At 42.9% G+C, this 15,675-nt stretch overlaps 1 protein-coding gene across 1 annotated transcript; it reads right to left on the reverse strand.

The window, feature by feature from the left end:
• Positions 1–5,789: 5,789 nt before the first annotated feature.
• On the reverse strand, positions 5,790–15,400 carry LOC139554028 (forkhead box protein I1c-like). Its single transcript, XM_071366921.1, has 2 exons — positions 14,750–15,400; positions 5,790–11,845 (listed from the first exon to the last, which is right to left on the reverse strand). The coding sequence occupies exons 1-2, from the start codon at positions 15,330–15,332 to the stop codon at positions 11,196–11,198; spliced, it is 1,233 nt and encodes a 410-aa protein (XP_071223022.1). The 5' UTR covers positions 15,333–15,400; the 3' UTR covers positions 5,790–11,195.
• Positions 15,401–15,675: the final 275 nt, after the last annotated feature.

A 15,675-nucleotide genomic window follows, 5' to 3' on the forward strand; every position in this document is an offset into this window, starting at 1 on the left:
CCAGAGACGCCAGCCAGTCAGGAGCTGCCAGAGACGCCAGACAGTCATGAGCTGCCCTACGGTCATGAGCTGCCCTACAGTCATGAGCTGCCCTACAGTCGTGAGCTGCCCTCCAGTCGTGAGCTGCCCTCCAGTCGTGAGCTGCCCTCCAGTCGTGAGCTGCCCTCCAGTCGTGAGCTGCCCTCCAGTCGTGAGCTGCCCTCCAGTCGTGAGCTGCCCTCCAGTCGTGAGCTGCCCTCCAGTCGTGAGCTGCCACTTAGTCCGGAGCTGCCGCCCCTTAGTCCGGAGCTGCCGCCCCTTAGTCCGGAGCTGCTGCCCCTTATCCCGGAGCTGCTGCCCCTTATCCCGGAGCTGCTGCCCCTTATCCCGGAGCTGCTGCCCCTTATCCCGGTGCTGGCCCTTATCCCGATGCTGCCCCTTCATTTAGGTGGGTTGAGTTGGAGGGTGGTCATTGGGAGGGGGATACGGAAGCGGGGAGTGACTATGGTGGGGTGGGGACCTCGCCCAGAGCCTGAGCCACCACCGTGGTCAGATGCCCACCCAGACCCTCCCCTAGACTTTGTGCTGGTGCGCCCGGAGTTCGCACCTTAAGGGGGGGGTTATGTCACGTTCCTGACCTGTTTTCTCTTGTTTTGTATGTCTTTATTGGTCAGGGCGTGAGTGTTGGGTGGGCAGTCTATGTTTTCTATTTCTATGTTGGGTTTTGTGTTCGGCCTGGTATGATTCTCAATTAGAGACAGGTGTGTATCGTTTGTCTCTGATTGAGAGTCATACTAAGGCAGCCAGGGTTTCACTGGTGTTTTGTGGGTGTTTGTTTCCTGTGTTAGCGTTTGGGCCACACAGGACTGTTGCAGGTTAGTCACGTTTGTTGTTTTGTTAATTTGTTAGTGTTTGTTGGTTTGCCATTAAAATCATGAATACCTCCTACTCCGCATCTTGGTCCGATCCATGCTCCTCCTCGTCTGAGGAGGAGAACGACATTGACAGCCGTTACACCCTAAATGAAACAACATGGGCCAAACATGCCCTCTAAAGTAAACAACATGGGCCAAACATGCCCCCTAAAGTAAACAACATGGGCCAAATATGCCCCCTAAAGTAAACAACATGGGCCAAATATGCCCCCTAAATGTGTATTTTATTTCCTCCAATGATTCTGCGGGATCTCCTACTCCCCTCCATCAGACAGACAGAACCTGAGGATCTATGGGGACGGGCTTGACTGAATGAGAACAATAAATCCATTGTTCCACAGTGTTCTAGAACCAGACAGCAGTTCTACAACATGTAATCAGAACAGATAGAACTTCTTGGCCAGACACCAATAATATATGCCATTTAGCCAAAAATACTGACAGTCGTGTCTGCATATATTTCTTGTATGGGTGGCCCCAGCAGGTATTGAACCCTCAATCTTTGGCATTGAAAGTGCAATGCTCAACCAACTGAACCACACAAGATCAGGATTGGACTTTAACTTTGGGCTAGGTGGGATGCTAAACCTGGCCAACTGCTGGTGAAATTGCAGAGCGCGAAATTCAAAATACAAAATTCGTAATATTAAACATTCATGAAAATACAAGTGTCTTACATCGTTTAAAAGCTTAACTTCTTGTTAATCTAGCCACTTTGTCAGATTTCAAAAAGGCTTTACGGCAAAAGCACACCATGCAATTATCTCTCTATAGAGTCTATCTGACATTCTATTGCACATTTGAACAGACTGCTTCTACTCACTAAACAGAGAACTGTCTAAAACATGAATATTATGTAGCAGGTCTGTGAATCACAAGGTGACTATGAGTCCCGCAGTCTCAGAATATCCCTGACTGTCAGGTATATACGGCCATTAAGGCCCAGATTAACAAACAGGGAATGATATTGACGGGTTTAATCTGATGAACACTGGCAAATTTTTCGAAATAATAACTTAAAACAGAAATTATTTATTATTATTATTACAATTCTAAAATCTGTGAAACAATAGTGACATTTTATTACATTTTATAGCAAAAATACAAAAAAAATATATATACATATGTGTATATCTACATATATACAGTGCATTTGGAAGTATGCAGATCCCTTCCCTTTATCCACATTTGGTTACGTTAAACAGTCTTATTCTAAAATATATACTTTTTTTTATTTATTCGTCATCCATCTACACACAATACTCCGTAATGACAAAGCAAAAACAGGTATTTAGAAATGTTTGAAAATGTATTTGACAAAATCAAAAATTGGAAATATAACATTTACATAAGTATTCAGACCCTTTCCTCAGTACTTTGTTGAAGCACCTTTGGCAGCAATTACATCCTCCAGTCTTCTTGGGTATGAAACTAAAAACCTGTATTTGGGGAGTTTCTCCCATTCTTCTCTGCAGATCCTCTCAAGCTCTGTCAGGTTGGATGGGGAGCATCACAGCATAGCTATTTTAAGGTCTCTCCAGAGATGTTCGATCGGGTTCAAGTCCAGGCTCTGGCTGGGCCACTCAAGGACCCTTTGCAGTCATATAGCAGTCATATTACATTTACATTTAAGTCATTTAGCAGACGCTCTTATCCAGAGCGACTTACAGAGATATAGCAGTCATATAGCAGTAATATAGCATTCATATAGCAGTCATATAGCAGTCATATAGCAGTAATATAGCATTCATATAGCAGTCATATAGCAGTCATATAGCATTCATATAGCAGTCATATAGCAGTCATATAGCATTCATATAGCAGTCATATAGCAGTCATATAGCATTCATATAGCATTCATATTGCAGTAATATAGCATTCATATAGCATTCATATAGCAGTCATATAGCATTCATATAGCAGTCATATAGCAGTCATATAGCATTCATATAGCAGTCATATAGCAGTCATATAGCAGTCATATAGCAGTCATATAGCATTCATATAGCATTCATATAGCATTCATATTGCAGTAATATAGCATTCATATAGCAGTCATATAGCAGTCATATAGCAGTCATATAGCAGTCATATAGCAGTCATATAGCAGTCATATAGCATTCATATAGCAGTCATATAGCAGTCATATAGCATTCATATAGCAGTCATATAGGAGTCATATAGCATTCATATAGCAGTCATATAGCAGTCATATAGCATTCATATAGCAGTCATATAGCAGTCATATAGCAGTCATATAGCAGTCATATAGCAGTCATATAGCATTCATATAGCAGTCATATAGCAGTCATATAGCAGTCATATAGCAGTGATATAGCAGTCATATAGCAGTCATACAGCAGTCACCACTCGCCAACCCCTCTTTTACGCTACTGCTGCTCTCTGTTAATCATATATGCATAGTGACTTTAACCATATCTACATGTACATACTACCTCAATCAGCCTGACTAACCGGTGTCTGTATGTAGCCTCGCTACTTTTATAGCCTCGCTACTGTATATAGCCTGTCTTTTTACTGTTGTTTTATTTCTTTACCTACCTATTGTTCACCTAATACCTTTTTTGCACTATTGGTTAGAGCCTGTAAGTAAGCATTTCACTGTAAGGTCTACACCTGTTGTATTCAGCGCACGTGACAAATAAACTTTGATTTGATTTGATATAGCAGTCATATAGCAGTCTTATAGAGGTCATATAGCATTCATATAGCAGTCATATAGCAGTCATATAGCAGTCATATAGCAGTCATACTGCAGTCATACTGCATTCATATAGCAGTCATATAGCAGTCATATAGCATTCATATAGCAGTCATATAGCAGTCATATAGCAGTCATACTGCAGTCATATAGCTGTCATATAGCATTCATATAGCATTCATACAGCATTCATACTGCATTCATATAGCAGTCACATAGCAGTCATATAGATGTCATATAGCATTCATATAGATGTCATATAGCAGTCATATAGAGGTCATATAGCATTCATATAGCAGTCATATAGCAGTCATATAGCAGTCATACTGCAGTCATACTGCATTCATATAGCAGTCATATAGCAGTCATATAGCATTCATATACCAGTCATATAGCATTCATATAGCAGTCATATAGCATTCATATAGCATTCATATTGCAGTAATATAGCATTCATATAGCAGTCATATAGCAGTCATATAGAGGTCATATAGCAGTCATATAGCAGTCATATAGCAGTCATATAGCAGTCATACTGCAGTCATACTGCATTCATATAGCAGTCATATAGCAGTCATATAGCATTCATATAGCAGTCATATAGCAGTCATACTGCATTCATATAGCAGTCATATTGCAGTCATATAGCAGTCATATAGCAGTCATACTGCAGTCATACTGCATTCATATAGCAGTCATATAGCATTCATATAGCAGTCATATAGCAGTCATACTGCAGTCATATAGCAGTCATATTGCAGTCATATTGCATTCATATAGCATTCATATAGCAGTCATATAGCAGTCATATAGCAGTCATATAGCAGTCATATAGCAGTCATATAGCATTCATATAGCAGTCATATAGCAGTCATACTGCAGTCATACAGCAGTCATATTGCAGTCATATAGCATTCATATAGCATTCATATAGCAGTCATATAGCAGTCATATAGCAGTCATATAGCATTCATATAGCAGTCATATAGCAGTCATAAAGCAGTCATATAGCAGTCATATAGCATTCATATAGCAGTCGTATTGCAGTCGTATAGCAGTCTAATAGCATTCATATAGCATTCATATAGCATTCATATAGCAGTCATATAGTAGTCATATAGCAGTCAAATAGCAATCATATAGCAGTCATATAGCAGTCATATTGCAGTCATATAGCAGTCATATAGCATTCATATAGCAGTCATATAGCAGTCATATAGCAGTCATATAGCAGTCATATAGCAGTCGTATAGCAGTCGTATAGCAGTCATATAGCAGTCATATAGCAGTCATACTGCAGTCATATAGCAGTAATATAGCATTCATATAGCTTTCATATAGCATTCATATAGCATTCATATAGCAGTCATATAGCATTCATATAGCAGTCATATAGCATTCATATAGCAGTCATATAGCAGTCATATAGAAGTCATATTGCAGTCGTATAGCAGTCATATAGCATTCATATAGCATTCATATAGCATTCATATAGCAGTCATATAGCAGTCATATAGCAGTCATACTGCAGTCATACTGCATTCATATAGCAGTCATATAGCAGTCATACTGCAGTCATATAGCAGTCATACTGCAGTCATACTGCATTCATATAGCAGTCGTATAGCAGTCATATAGCAGTCATATAGCAGTCATATAGAAGTCATATTGCAGTCGAATATTGTAAGTCGCTCTGGATAAGAGCGTCTTCTAAATGACTTAAATGTAAATGTAAATGTAATGTATAGCATTCATATTGCAGTCATATAGCAGTCATATAGCAGCCATATAGCATTCATATAGCAGTCATATAGCATTCATATAACAGTCATATTGCAGTCATATAGCAGTCATATAGCATTCATATAGCAGTCATATAGCATTCATATAGCAGTCATATAGCATTCATATAGCAGTCATACTGCATTCATATAGCAGTCATATAGCAGTCATATAGCAGTCATAATGCAGTCATATAGCATTCATATAGCATTCATATAGCAAGGGGCAAACACATAATTAAAGGTACTAAAATCTGCATTTAAAATGACATTCCCATCTTTCTAAAGAAATGTCAACAGTTGTAAAAGCCCATTCAGTGATTTAAACACATACTGTATTTCAACATTTTCAATGAGCAGGGACTCTCCAGATACAATATGATCACATTAAGTTTATTGATGATCACAGAGGAGTTTGATGATGCATGTGAAAAGTGAAGACAAAACTATAAGAGGATATTATATTTGTATCATTACTATGCAGCAGTTACACACGGTGAGGATGTCATGTTGAAACCCGAGAGCTGATGATACAATCGGATATATTTACTGTTCCCATGATGTTTCCCTCAAGAAAACCCCCCCAAGGATTTACTGATGCTATTCTTGATACGTTTGATTTGATTCACCATGACATTCCACTGGGCACAGTCATCAGTTCAACATCTAGTTTATATTTACATTTTTGATTGAGTTGTCAACGAACATCAATTCAACGTGATATCAACATAAAATTTAACCATGTCATTGGATTTAGTTGAAAAGGTAGGTGAAAAAAGTATACAATTCCAGGAATTCCTTTACATTGTGGCATGTTTATAAAGAGAACATCAAGCTGTGCTGGTATATTGATGCCTCCTTCACCATCTGATCTGACTCCATGACATGTCATTTACAGACAGGTAGAGGTAAGAACAGCAGAAACATCATTAGATAAAATAATAACCTATATGGGTCTAGAAGAAGAATCTGTACATCATTTAAATAGTTACAATCTAATATGTATCATTTACAAAAATACACACTTATACACATATACACATATATACAGTACCAGTCTAACATTTGGACACACCTCCTCATTCAAGGGTTTTTCATTATTTTTACTATTCATTGTAGAATAATAGTGAAGACATCAACACTTTGATTTTTGGTTCCAAACTCCGTGTCTTTGTGAGACGCATAGTAGGTGAACGGATGATCTCCGCATGTGTAGTTCCCACCGTGAAGCATGGAGGAGGAGGTGTGATGGTGTGGGGGTGCTTTGCTGGTGCCAATGTCAGTGATTTATTTAGAATTCAAGGCACACTTATCCAGCATGGCTACCACAGCATTCTGCAGTGATACGCCATCCCATCTGGTTTGCGCTTAGTGGGAGTATCATTTGTTTTTCAACAGGACACAAATACCCAACACACCACCAGGCAGTGTAAGGGCTATTTGACCGAGGATGAGAGTGATGGAGTGCTGCATCAGAGGAAATGGCCTCCACAATCACCCGACCACAACCCAATTGAGATGGTTTGGGATGTGTTGGACCGCAGAGTGAATGAAAAGCAGCCAACAAGTGCTCAGCATATGTGGGAACTCCTTCAAGACTGTTGTAAAATAATTACATGTGAAGCTGGTTGAGAGAATGCCAAGAGTGTGCAAAGCTGTCATCAAGGCAAAGGGTGGCTACTTTGAAGCTTCTAAAATATAAAATATATTTTGATTTGTTTAACACTTCTTTGGTTAGTACATGATTCCATATGTGTTATTTTATAGTTTTAATGTCTTCACTATTATTCTACAATGTAGAAAAAAATATAAAAAAATAAGAAAAACCCTTGAATGAGTAGGTGTGTCCAAACTTTTGACTGGTACTGTATATTTATACAAAAGTATGTGGACACCCCTTCAAATTAGTGGATTCGGCTATTTCAGCCACACCCTTTGCTGACAGGTGTATAAAATCGAGCACACAGCCATGCAATCTCCATAGACAAACACTGGCAGTAGAATGACCTTACTGAAGAACTCAGTGACTTTCAACGTGGCACCGTCATAGGATGCCACCTTTCCAACAAGACAGTTCGTCAAATTTCTGCCCTGCTAGAGCTGCCCAACTGTAAATGCTGTTTTTGTGAAGTGGAAACATCTTGGAGCAACAATGGCTCAGCGGCAAAGTGGTAGGCCACACAAGCTCACAGAACGGGCCCGACAAATGCTGAAGCGTATAGTAAAAATCACCTGTTCTCGGTTGCAACATTCACTACCGAGTTCCAAACTGCCTCTGGAAGCAACGTCAGCACAATAACTGTTCATCGGGAGCTTCATGAAATGGATTTCCATGGCCGAGCATCCTAAGATCACCGTGCGCATTTCCAAGCGTCGGCTGGAATGGTGTAAAGCTCGCCTCCATTGGACTCTGAAGCAGTTGAAACGCATTCTCTGGAGTGAAGAATCACGCTTCACCATCTGGTAGTCCAACGGACGAATCTGGGTTTGGCGGATGCCAGTAGAACGCTACTTGCCCGAATGCATAGTGCCAACTGTAAAGTTTAGTGGAGGAGAAATTATGGTCTGGTTCTTTTTTCCATGGATTAGGGCTAGGCCCCTTAGTTCCAGTGAAGGAAAATGTTAACGCTACAGCATACAATGATATTCTAGACTATTCTGTGCTTCCAACTTTGTGGTAACAGTTTGGGTAAGGCCCATTCCTGTTTCAGTATGATAATGTTCCCGTGGACAAAGTTAGGTCCATACAGAAATAGTTTGTCGAGATCGTTGTGGAAGAACTTGACTGGCCTACACAGAGCCCTGACCTCAAACCAATCGTACACGTTTTGGATGAATTGGAATGCAGACTGCGAGCCAGGCCTAATCACCCAACATCAATGCCCGGACATCAATGCCGACCTCACTAATGCTCTTGTGGCTGAATGGAAGCAAGTCCCCACAGAAACGTTGCAACATCTAGAGGAAAGCCTTCCCAGAAGAGTGGAGACTGTTACAGCAGCTAAGGGGGAACAACGTCATATTAATGCCCATGATTTTAGAATGAGATGAGACGAGTAGGTGTCCACAAACTTTTGGTCATGTAGTGTGTATATATATATATATATATATATATATATATCCCATGGTAATATATATATATATATAAATAATGGCTGGAACGGGATGTTTGATGCGATTCCATCTGCTCCGATCCAGCCATTATTATGAGCCGTCCTCCTCAGCAGCCTCCACTGACATTTAATATACAAAAATGCATTTACACTCATAAGAGCGTATTGTGGTTTCAATCAAAATGTTCCCCAACCAGCAGTAAGTTCCGCAGTATCTAGTCCCACAGTACCTAGTCCCATGGTAATGAGTCCCACAGTACCTAGTCCCATGGTATCTAGTCCCACAGTATCTAGTCCCACAGTATCTAGTCCCACAGTACCTAGTCCCATGGTAATGAGTCCCACAGTACCTAGTCCCATGGTATCTAGTCCCACAGTATCTAGTCCCACAGTATCTAGTCCCACAGTACCTAGTCCCACAGTACCTAGTCCCATGGTAATGAGTCCCACAGTATCTAGTCCCACAGTACCTAGTCCCACAGTATCTAGTACCACAGTATCTAGTCCCACAAGACCTAGTCCCACAGTGCCTAGTCCCACAGTACCTAGTCCCACAGTATCTAGTCCCACAAGACCTAGTCCCACAGTGCCTAGTCCCACAGTGCCTAGTCCCACAGTATCTAGTCCCACAGTATCTAGTCCCACAGTATCTAGTCCCACAGTATCTAGTCCCACAGTTTCTAGTCCCACAGTGCCTAGTCCCACAGTATCTAGTCCCACAGTTTCTAGTCCCACAGTGCCTAGTCCCACAGTACCTAGTCCCACAGTACCTAGTCCCAAAGTACCTAGTCCCAAAGTACCTAGTCCCACAGTACCTAGTCCCAAAGTACCTAGTCCCACAGTACCTAGTCCCACGGTACCTAGTCCCACAGTATCTAGTCCCACAGTATCTAGTCCCACAGTACCCAGTCCCACAGTATCTAGTCCCACATTATCTTTTCCCACAGTGCCTAGTCCCACAGTATCTAGTCCCACAGTACCTAGTCCCACAGTATCTAGTCCCACATTATCTAGTCCCACAGTATCTAGTCCCACAGTATCTAGTCCCACAGTACCTAGTCCCACAGTATCTAGTCCCACATTATCTCCAGTGCTAACACAGTATCTAGTCCCACAGTATCTAGTCCCACAGTACCTAGTCCCACAGTATCTAGTCCCACATTATCTCCAGTGCTAACACAGTATCTAGTCCCACAGTACCTAGTCCCACAGTATCTAGTCCCACATTATCTAGTCCCACAGTATCTAGTCCCACAGTATCTAGTCCCACAGTACCTAGTCCCACAGTATCTAGTCCCACATTATCTCCAGTGCTAACACAGTATCTAGTACCACAGTACCTTCAGTGCTAACACGGTGGTTAGAAATCTGGATCAGTGGTGAGCTGTCATGTTGGTTTGTGATCCCTACTGGCATTTCTGCAAAGCAATCCAGAGGAGGATTCTGGATATATAGTCACATGTTCATTTCAGTGGTTTATTTTGAGATAAGCAGCTGGATCGTTATAGAGAGGTTGACAAGTTTGGTCAAATATGAACAGCCTAACAATTTGGCTGCAGTACATTCCTCCGTCCTCTCTGTGGTGGCATGGATTGGGAGTTTTTCAGGCACGTGATCTGTATTGGTGAAGTCCACTGACAGATTGGTAATGTGAATAGGCCAATGGAGCTGCCTGCTGACTGTAGCTGTACAGTTTGTGATTCATAAAGGTGTCGTCAGAGCTCTGTCTCTGTCCTTTGAAGGCCATATGAATGGACTGGTCTGTCTCTGTCCTTTGAAGGCCATATGAATGGACTGGTCTGTCTCTGTCCTGTGAAGGCTATATGAATGGACTGGTCTGTCTCTGTCCTTTGAAGGCCATATGAATGGACTGGCCTGTCTCTGTCCTGTGAAGGCCATATGAATGGACTGGTCTGTCTCTGTCCTGTGAAGGCCATATGAATGGACTGGTCTGTCTCTGTCCTGTGAAGGCCATATGAATGGACTGGTCTGTCTCTGTCCTGTGAAGGCCATATGAATGGACTGGTCTGTCTCTGTCCTGTGAAGGCCATTGGGGCGGCAGGTAGCCTAGTGGTTAGAGTGTAGAGGTGGCAGGTAGCCTAGTGGTTAGAGTGTAGAGGTGGCAGGTAGCCTAGTGGTTAGAGTGTAGAGGTGGCAGGTAGCCTAGTGGTTAGAGTGTAGAGGCGGCAGGTAGCCTAGTGGTTAGAGTGTTGGACTTGTAACCGAAAGGTTGCAAGATCGAATCCCCGAGCTGACAAGGTAAAAATGTGTCGTTCTGCCCCTGAACAAGGCAGTTAACCCGCTGTTCCTAGGCCTTCATTGAAAATAAGAATTTGTTCTTAACTGACCTGCCTAGTTAAATAAAGATACAATATGACTGGTCTGTTTCTGTCCTGTGAAGGCCATATGAATGGTCTGTTTCTGTCCTGTGAAGGCCATATGAATGGTCTGTTTCTGTCCTGTGAAGGCCATATGAATGGACTGGTCTGTCTCTGTCCTGTGAAATCCATATGAATGGTCTGTCTCTGTCCTGTGAAATCCATATGGACTGTCTGTCTCTGTCCTGTCAAGTCCATATGTATGGACTGGTTAGCCAAGCCCTCTGATTTGGCTGACCTGTCGTAGCCCCTTGCTATAAGTCCGTGACTATACGCAATATTTTTGACTATACGTCTGTGCCCTCTCGGGGGTATAAGATATTGTTGACACTAAAGCTGTTGTAGAAGTGGCTGTTGAACTGTCCTGCCTGCCCCCCTCCACTGAAAGTGTTGTAGTACAGTCCTCTGTTGAAGGGAGACAGGCTGTCTGCTGGGTGACCGTGGACCCCGAGGCCTGCCTCTGAGACCCCCGGGCTGTGACTGTCCTGGCCTGGGCCTGGGCCTGGGGTGTGGGGTGTGTGGTTGTGGTATGGGCTGCTATGGAGGGCTGTAATGTTCCTATTGGTCAGCTCGTTGACCAGCCCCAGAGAGCTAGTCTGTCTGCTGGGGGGACCAGAGGCACCTAGAGGCCCGGAGCCCAGGGACCCAGAGCCCAGCCCAGCCATACTGCTGAAAAAGTTATTAAAACACGGAGTGCCACCGGACGCAAGGCCCGAGGGGGAGGAGCTCTTGTGACCCTCACTGACCACCTCCATGTCTGGGGAGGCGGGGCCTAGGAGCTGGGGGCTGTCCATGGTCTTGATGGGCGGGGCTGTTTGGCCGTCCTCTGTCTTGGTGCTGTTAGTGGAGTCGGAGCGACGTTTTCTCTTCCTCCTGAAGTTCCCGTTGTCAAACATCTTCTCACAGTTAGGATCCAACGTCCAGTAGTTCCCTTTACCTGGAACATAAATAATAGAAACTTTAGCATTATTATATAGTATTTATATATTAATAAGGCATTATTATATCATATTTATATATTAATAAGACATTCTTATATAGTATTTATATATTAATAAGGCATTATTATATAGTATTTATATATTAATAAGGCATTATTATACAGTATTTATATATTAATAAGACATTATTATATAGTATTTATATATTAATAAGGCATTATTATACAGTATTTATATATTAATAAGACATTATTATATAGTATTTATATATTAATAAGGCAATATTATACAGTATTTATATATTAATTAGACATTATTATATAGTATTTATATATTAATAAGACATTATTAATATATACACATTAGTATTATGTACATATCCAATGAAGAACTGGAGGGAGATGTGTTCATTCTAAACATGAGAAAACTAATGCTGGGATAAAAAATATTACAGGATAAAATAAATGAGGCCCGCATACAGAATGAAGACTTATGTGAAATAATAAAGGAATAAAGCCCTATGAGCAGCAATATTCCATGTGCGGGCCACTCATTCCATGTGCGGGCCACTCATTCCATGTGCGGGCCACTCATTCCATGTGCGGGCCACTCATTCCATGTGCGGGCCACTCATTCCATGTGCGGGCCACTCATTCCATGTGCGGGCCACTCATTCCATGTGCGGGCCACTCATTCCATGTGCGGGCCACTCATTCCATGTGCGGGCCACTCATTCCATGCGCGGGCCACTCATTCCATGTGCGGCCCACTCATTCCATGTGCGGGCCACTCATTCCATGTGCGGGCCACTCATTCCATGTGCGGGCCACTCATTCCATGTGCGGCCCACTCATTCCATGTGCGGGCCACTCATTCCATGCGCGGGCCACTCATTCCATGCGCGGGCCACTCATTCCATGTGCGGGCCACTCATTCCATGCGCGGGCCACTCATTCCATGTGCGGGCCACTCATTCCATGTGCGGGCCACTCATTCCATGCGCGGGCCACTCATTCCATGTGCGGGCCACTCATTCCATGTGCGGGCCACTCATTCCATGTGCGGGCCACTCATTCCATGTGCGGGCCACTCATTCCATGCGCGGGCCACTCATTCCATGTGCGGGCCACTCATTCCATGTGCGGGCCACTCATTCCATGTGCGGGCCACTCATTCCATGTGCGGGCCACTCATTCCATGTGCGGGCCACTCATTCCATGTGCGGGCCACTCATTCCATGCGCGGGCCACTCATTCCATGCGCGGGCCACTCATTCCATGTGCGGGCCACTCATTCCATGCGCGGGCCACTCATTCCATGTGCGGGCCACTCATTCCATGTGCGGCCCACTCATTCCATGCGCGGGCCACTCATTCCATGTGCGGGCCACTCATTCCATGCGCGGGCCACTCATTCCATGCGCGGGCCACTCATTCCATGTGCGGGCCACTCATTCCATGTGCGGGCCACTCATTCCATGCGCGGGCCACTCATTCCATGTGCGGGCCACTCATTCCATGTGCGGCCCACTCATTCCATGCGCGGGCCACTCATTCCATGTGCGGGCCACTCATTCCATGTGCGGGCCACTCATTCCATGCGCGGGCCACTCATTCCATGCGCGGGCCACTCATTCCATGCGCGGCCCACTTTATAAGTACAAATCCACATAATGTTGTATTAGTTTAGTATGGTGCACATTATCACAAACAGTGATGTCATGCACCTAATACTCTGGCTTTGGATTTGGAATGATGCACTGATGAGGAAGCCAATGTCTAGGTAGCTATTGATTTGAATGAGTTTGGGGTTAAATTGTGTCCTTCCCCAGAATATGGGTGCTCCGCTCTGCCCTTCCAGGATATCAAACCTTTTATCTATAAACTGCCATAGTAGGAAACTGAAGACTCAGTATGGACATGAAGCCTCTAATAACAAGCTAAGCTGTTATGTTGTAATCCATAAAGTTTCCTACACTAAACTTTATAGTAATGTTAAACGCATTTACGGTAACATAATGTACCTTTATTTACAGTCATTTACAGGTAACTGGCTGCCAGTAAATTATCGTAAAAACAATAGGATTCTTTTTACAGTGTATTATAACAAACTTTTGGGGCAATCTAATATTGACCACATAGTCCTAATCTAATCTACATAATAATATATATTCTAATCTGTAGAATGACCTCATAGTTCTAATCTAATCTCTAGAATAATGTATATATATATATATATATATACTTTTACACGTGTTATATATATATATATATTCTAATCTATAGAATGACCACATAGATATAATCTAAACTCTAGAATAATATAGATTATAATCTCTAAAATGACCTCATAGTTCTTTCTATGTCCCATGCTAAAGAAGCAAAAGCAACTCAATATATTAGATATATTATATTTGACTCATCTCAAGTCTCAAGTCACTGCTGATAACAATTCCTAGATTTAATATGGACTACATATGCACTATGATAAGCATTCTAGTCTTCAAAATAAAGGAAACAAATTAAAGGATCAAATTAACAATTATCAGCATATGGTTTGAATAACCCTTTATTTTATCGAACTGATTTTAACTGACATGATAGCCTGCAACCACCCTTAGCTAGGTTGTTTATAAGGGAATTAGCTCATTCAGCCTAGCTTATTTTCCCATTGAAAACCAGATGTGGGAACTCCTGCTCAGGCGTTTTGTTTTACGTTAGTTTAGCCTGCAACAGGCCTACACCAATTTGTTCAATCGGTTTTAGGCCCACACTTTTACACGTATTTTTATAGGATTTCTAACCGACAGCTGAATCACATAGCCTACCTGAGTAATTAAAATATATCTACAAATGGCCCTAGATGTTACAAAAATAGAATAGAACAGGGTAGGATAATACCTGGGTCGTCCTCATCGCGGGGCACCTTTTTAAAGCAGTCGTTGAGTGACAGGTTGTGTCGGATAGAGTTCTGCCACCCCGCCTTGCTCTTCTTGTAGAACGGGAAGTTATCCGCGACATACTGGTAGATCTGACTCAGGGTCAACTTCTTCTCGTGTGCGTTCTGGATCGCCATGGCGATGAGCGCAGAGTAAGAGTATGGAGGACGGACCAGTTTTAGCAACTCTTCCTGACTGGCGATGGACAGCCAACCCAGGTCCGGACCCCCGAACCCGGGAGAGTTGGTAAGGAACTGCCGCTGGGTACCGTAGGAAGGTGGCATAAAGGATGCTGTGTTGTTTCCGTGCAGGTAGGGGGTGGAGGAGTTCACGGTGGGCCCGTTCAGCCACAGGGATGACGCGTAATCTCCCAGGCCGTATCCAGACGGTCTCTGTGCACTCTGGAGTCCAGGCTGGTGGTACATGCTGAAGTTATCGCAGTAGACAGCCATCTCCGGCGGCTCCTGGGTGCTCTTGGGTTGGGGTTGGAGAGAGCTTGCTGTTGGAGAGGAGGTGTGGTGGACTGAAGGGTCGATGGAGTTCATGCTCCACGCGGGAGGACAACCCCAACAGAATTAGAACACAACAGTAACGGTTCAAACGGACGACCTGATTCCAAGCGCGCAACGTCAGCAACAAGTGCCAGAATCCAAAATCTGAGTTTTAATTTTATAACTTCAGACCGACAGTTTCTCATCCAGACACTAGATCATCTCTAACAGCCAATAGACACTCACTAACTGGTTGGGGGTGTGGCCATTGAGTTTAGAATTGACAGACAGAGGTGTGAAGGACAATAACTTCTCTATGTTTCATACAAACGGCAACATAAAACCCGACAGTGAGTGTTTACTTGAAATGTAATATTAATAGAACAAGTGAGATTGT

Source organism: Salvelinus alpinus, chromosome 25 (genome assembly GCF_045679555.1).
Source record: "Salvelinus alpinus chromosome 25, SLU_Salpinus.1, whole genome shotgun sequence".
Taxonomy (NCBI): Eukaryota; Metazoa; Chordata; class Actinopteri; order Salmoniformes; family Salmonidae; genus Salvelinus; species Salvelinus alpinus.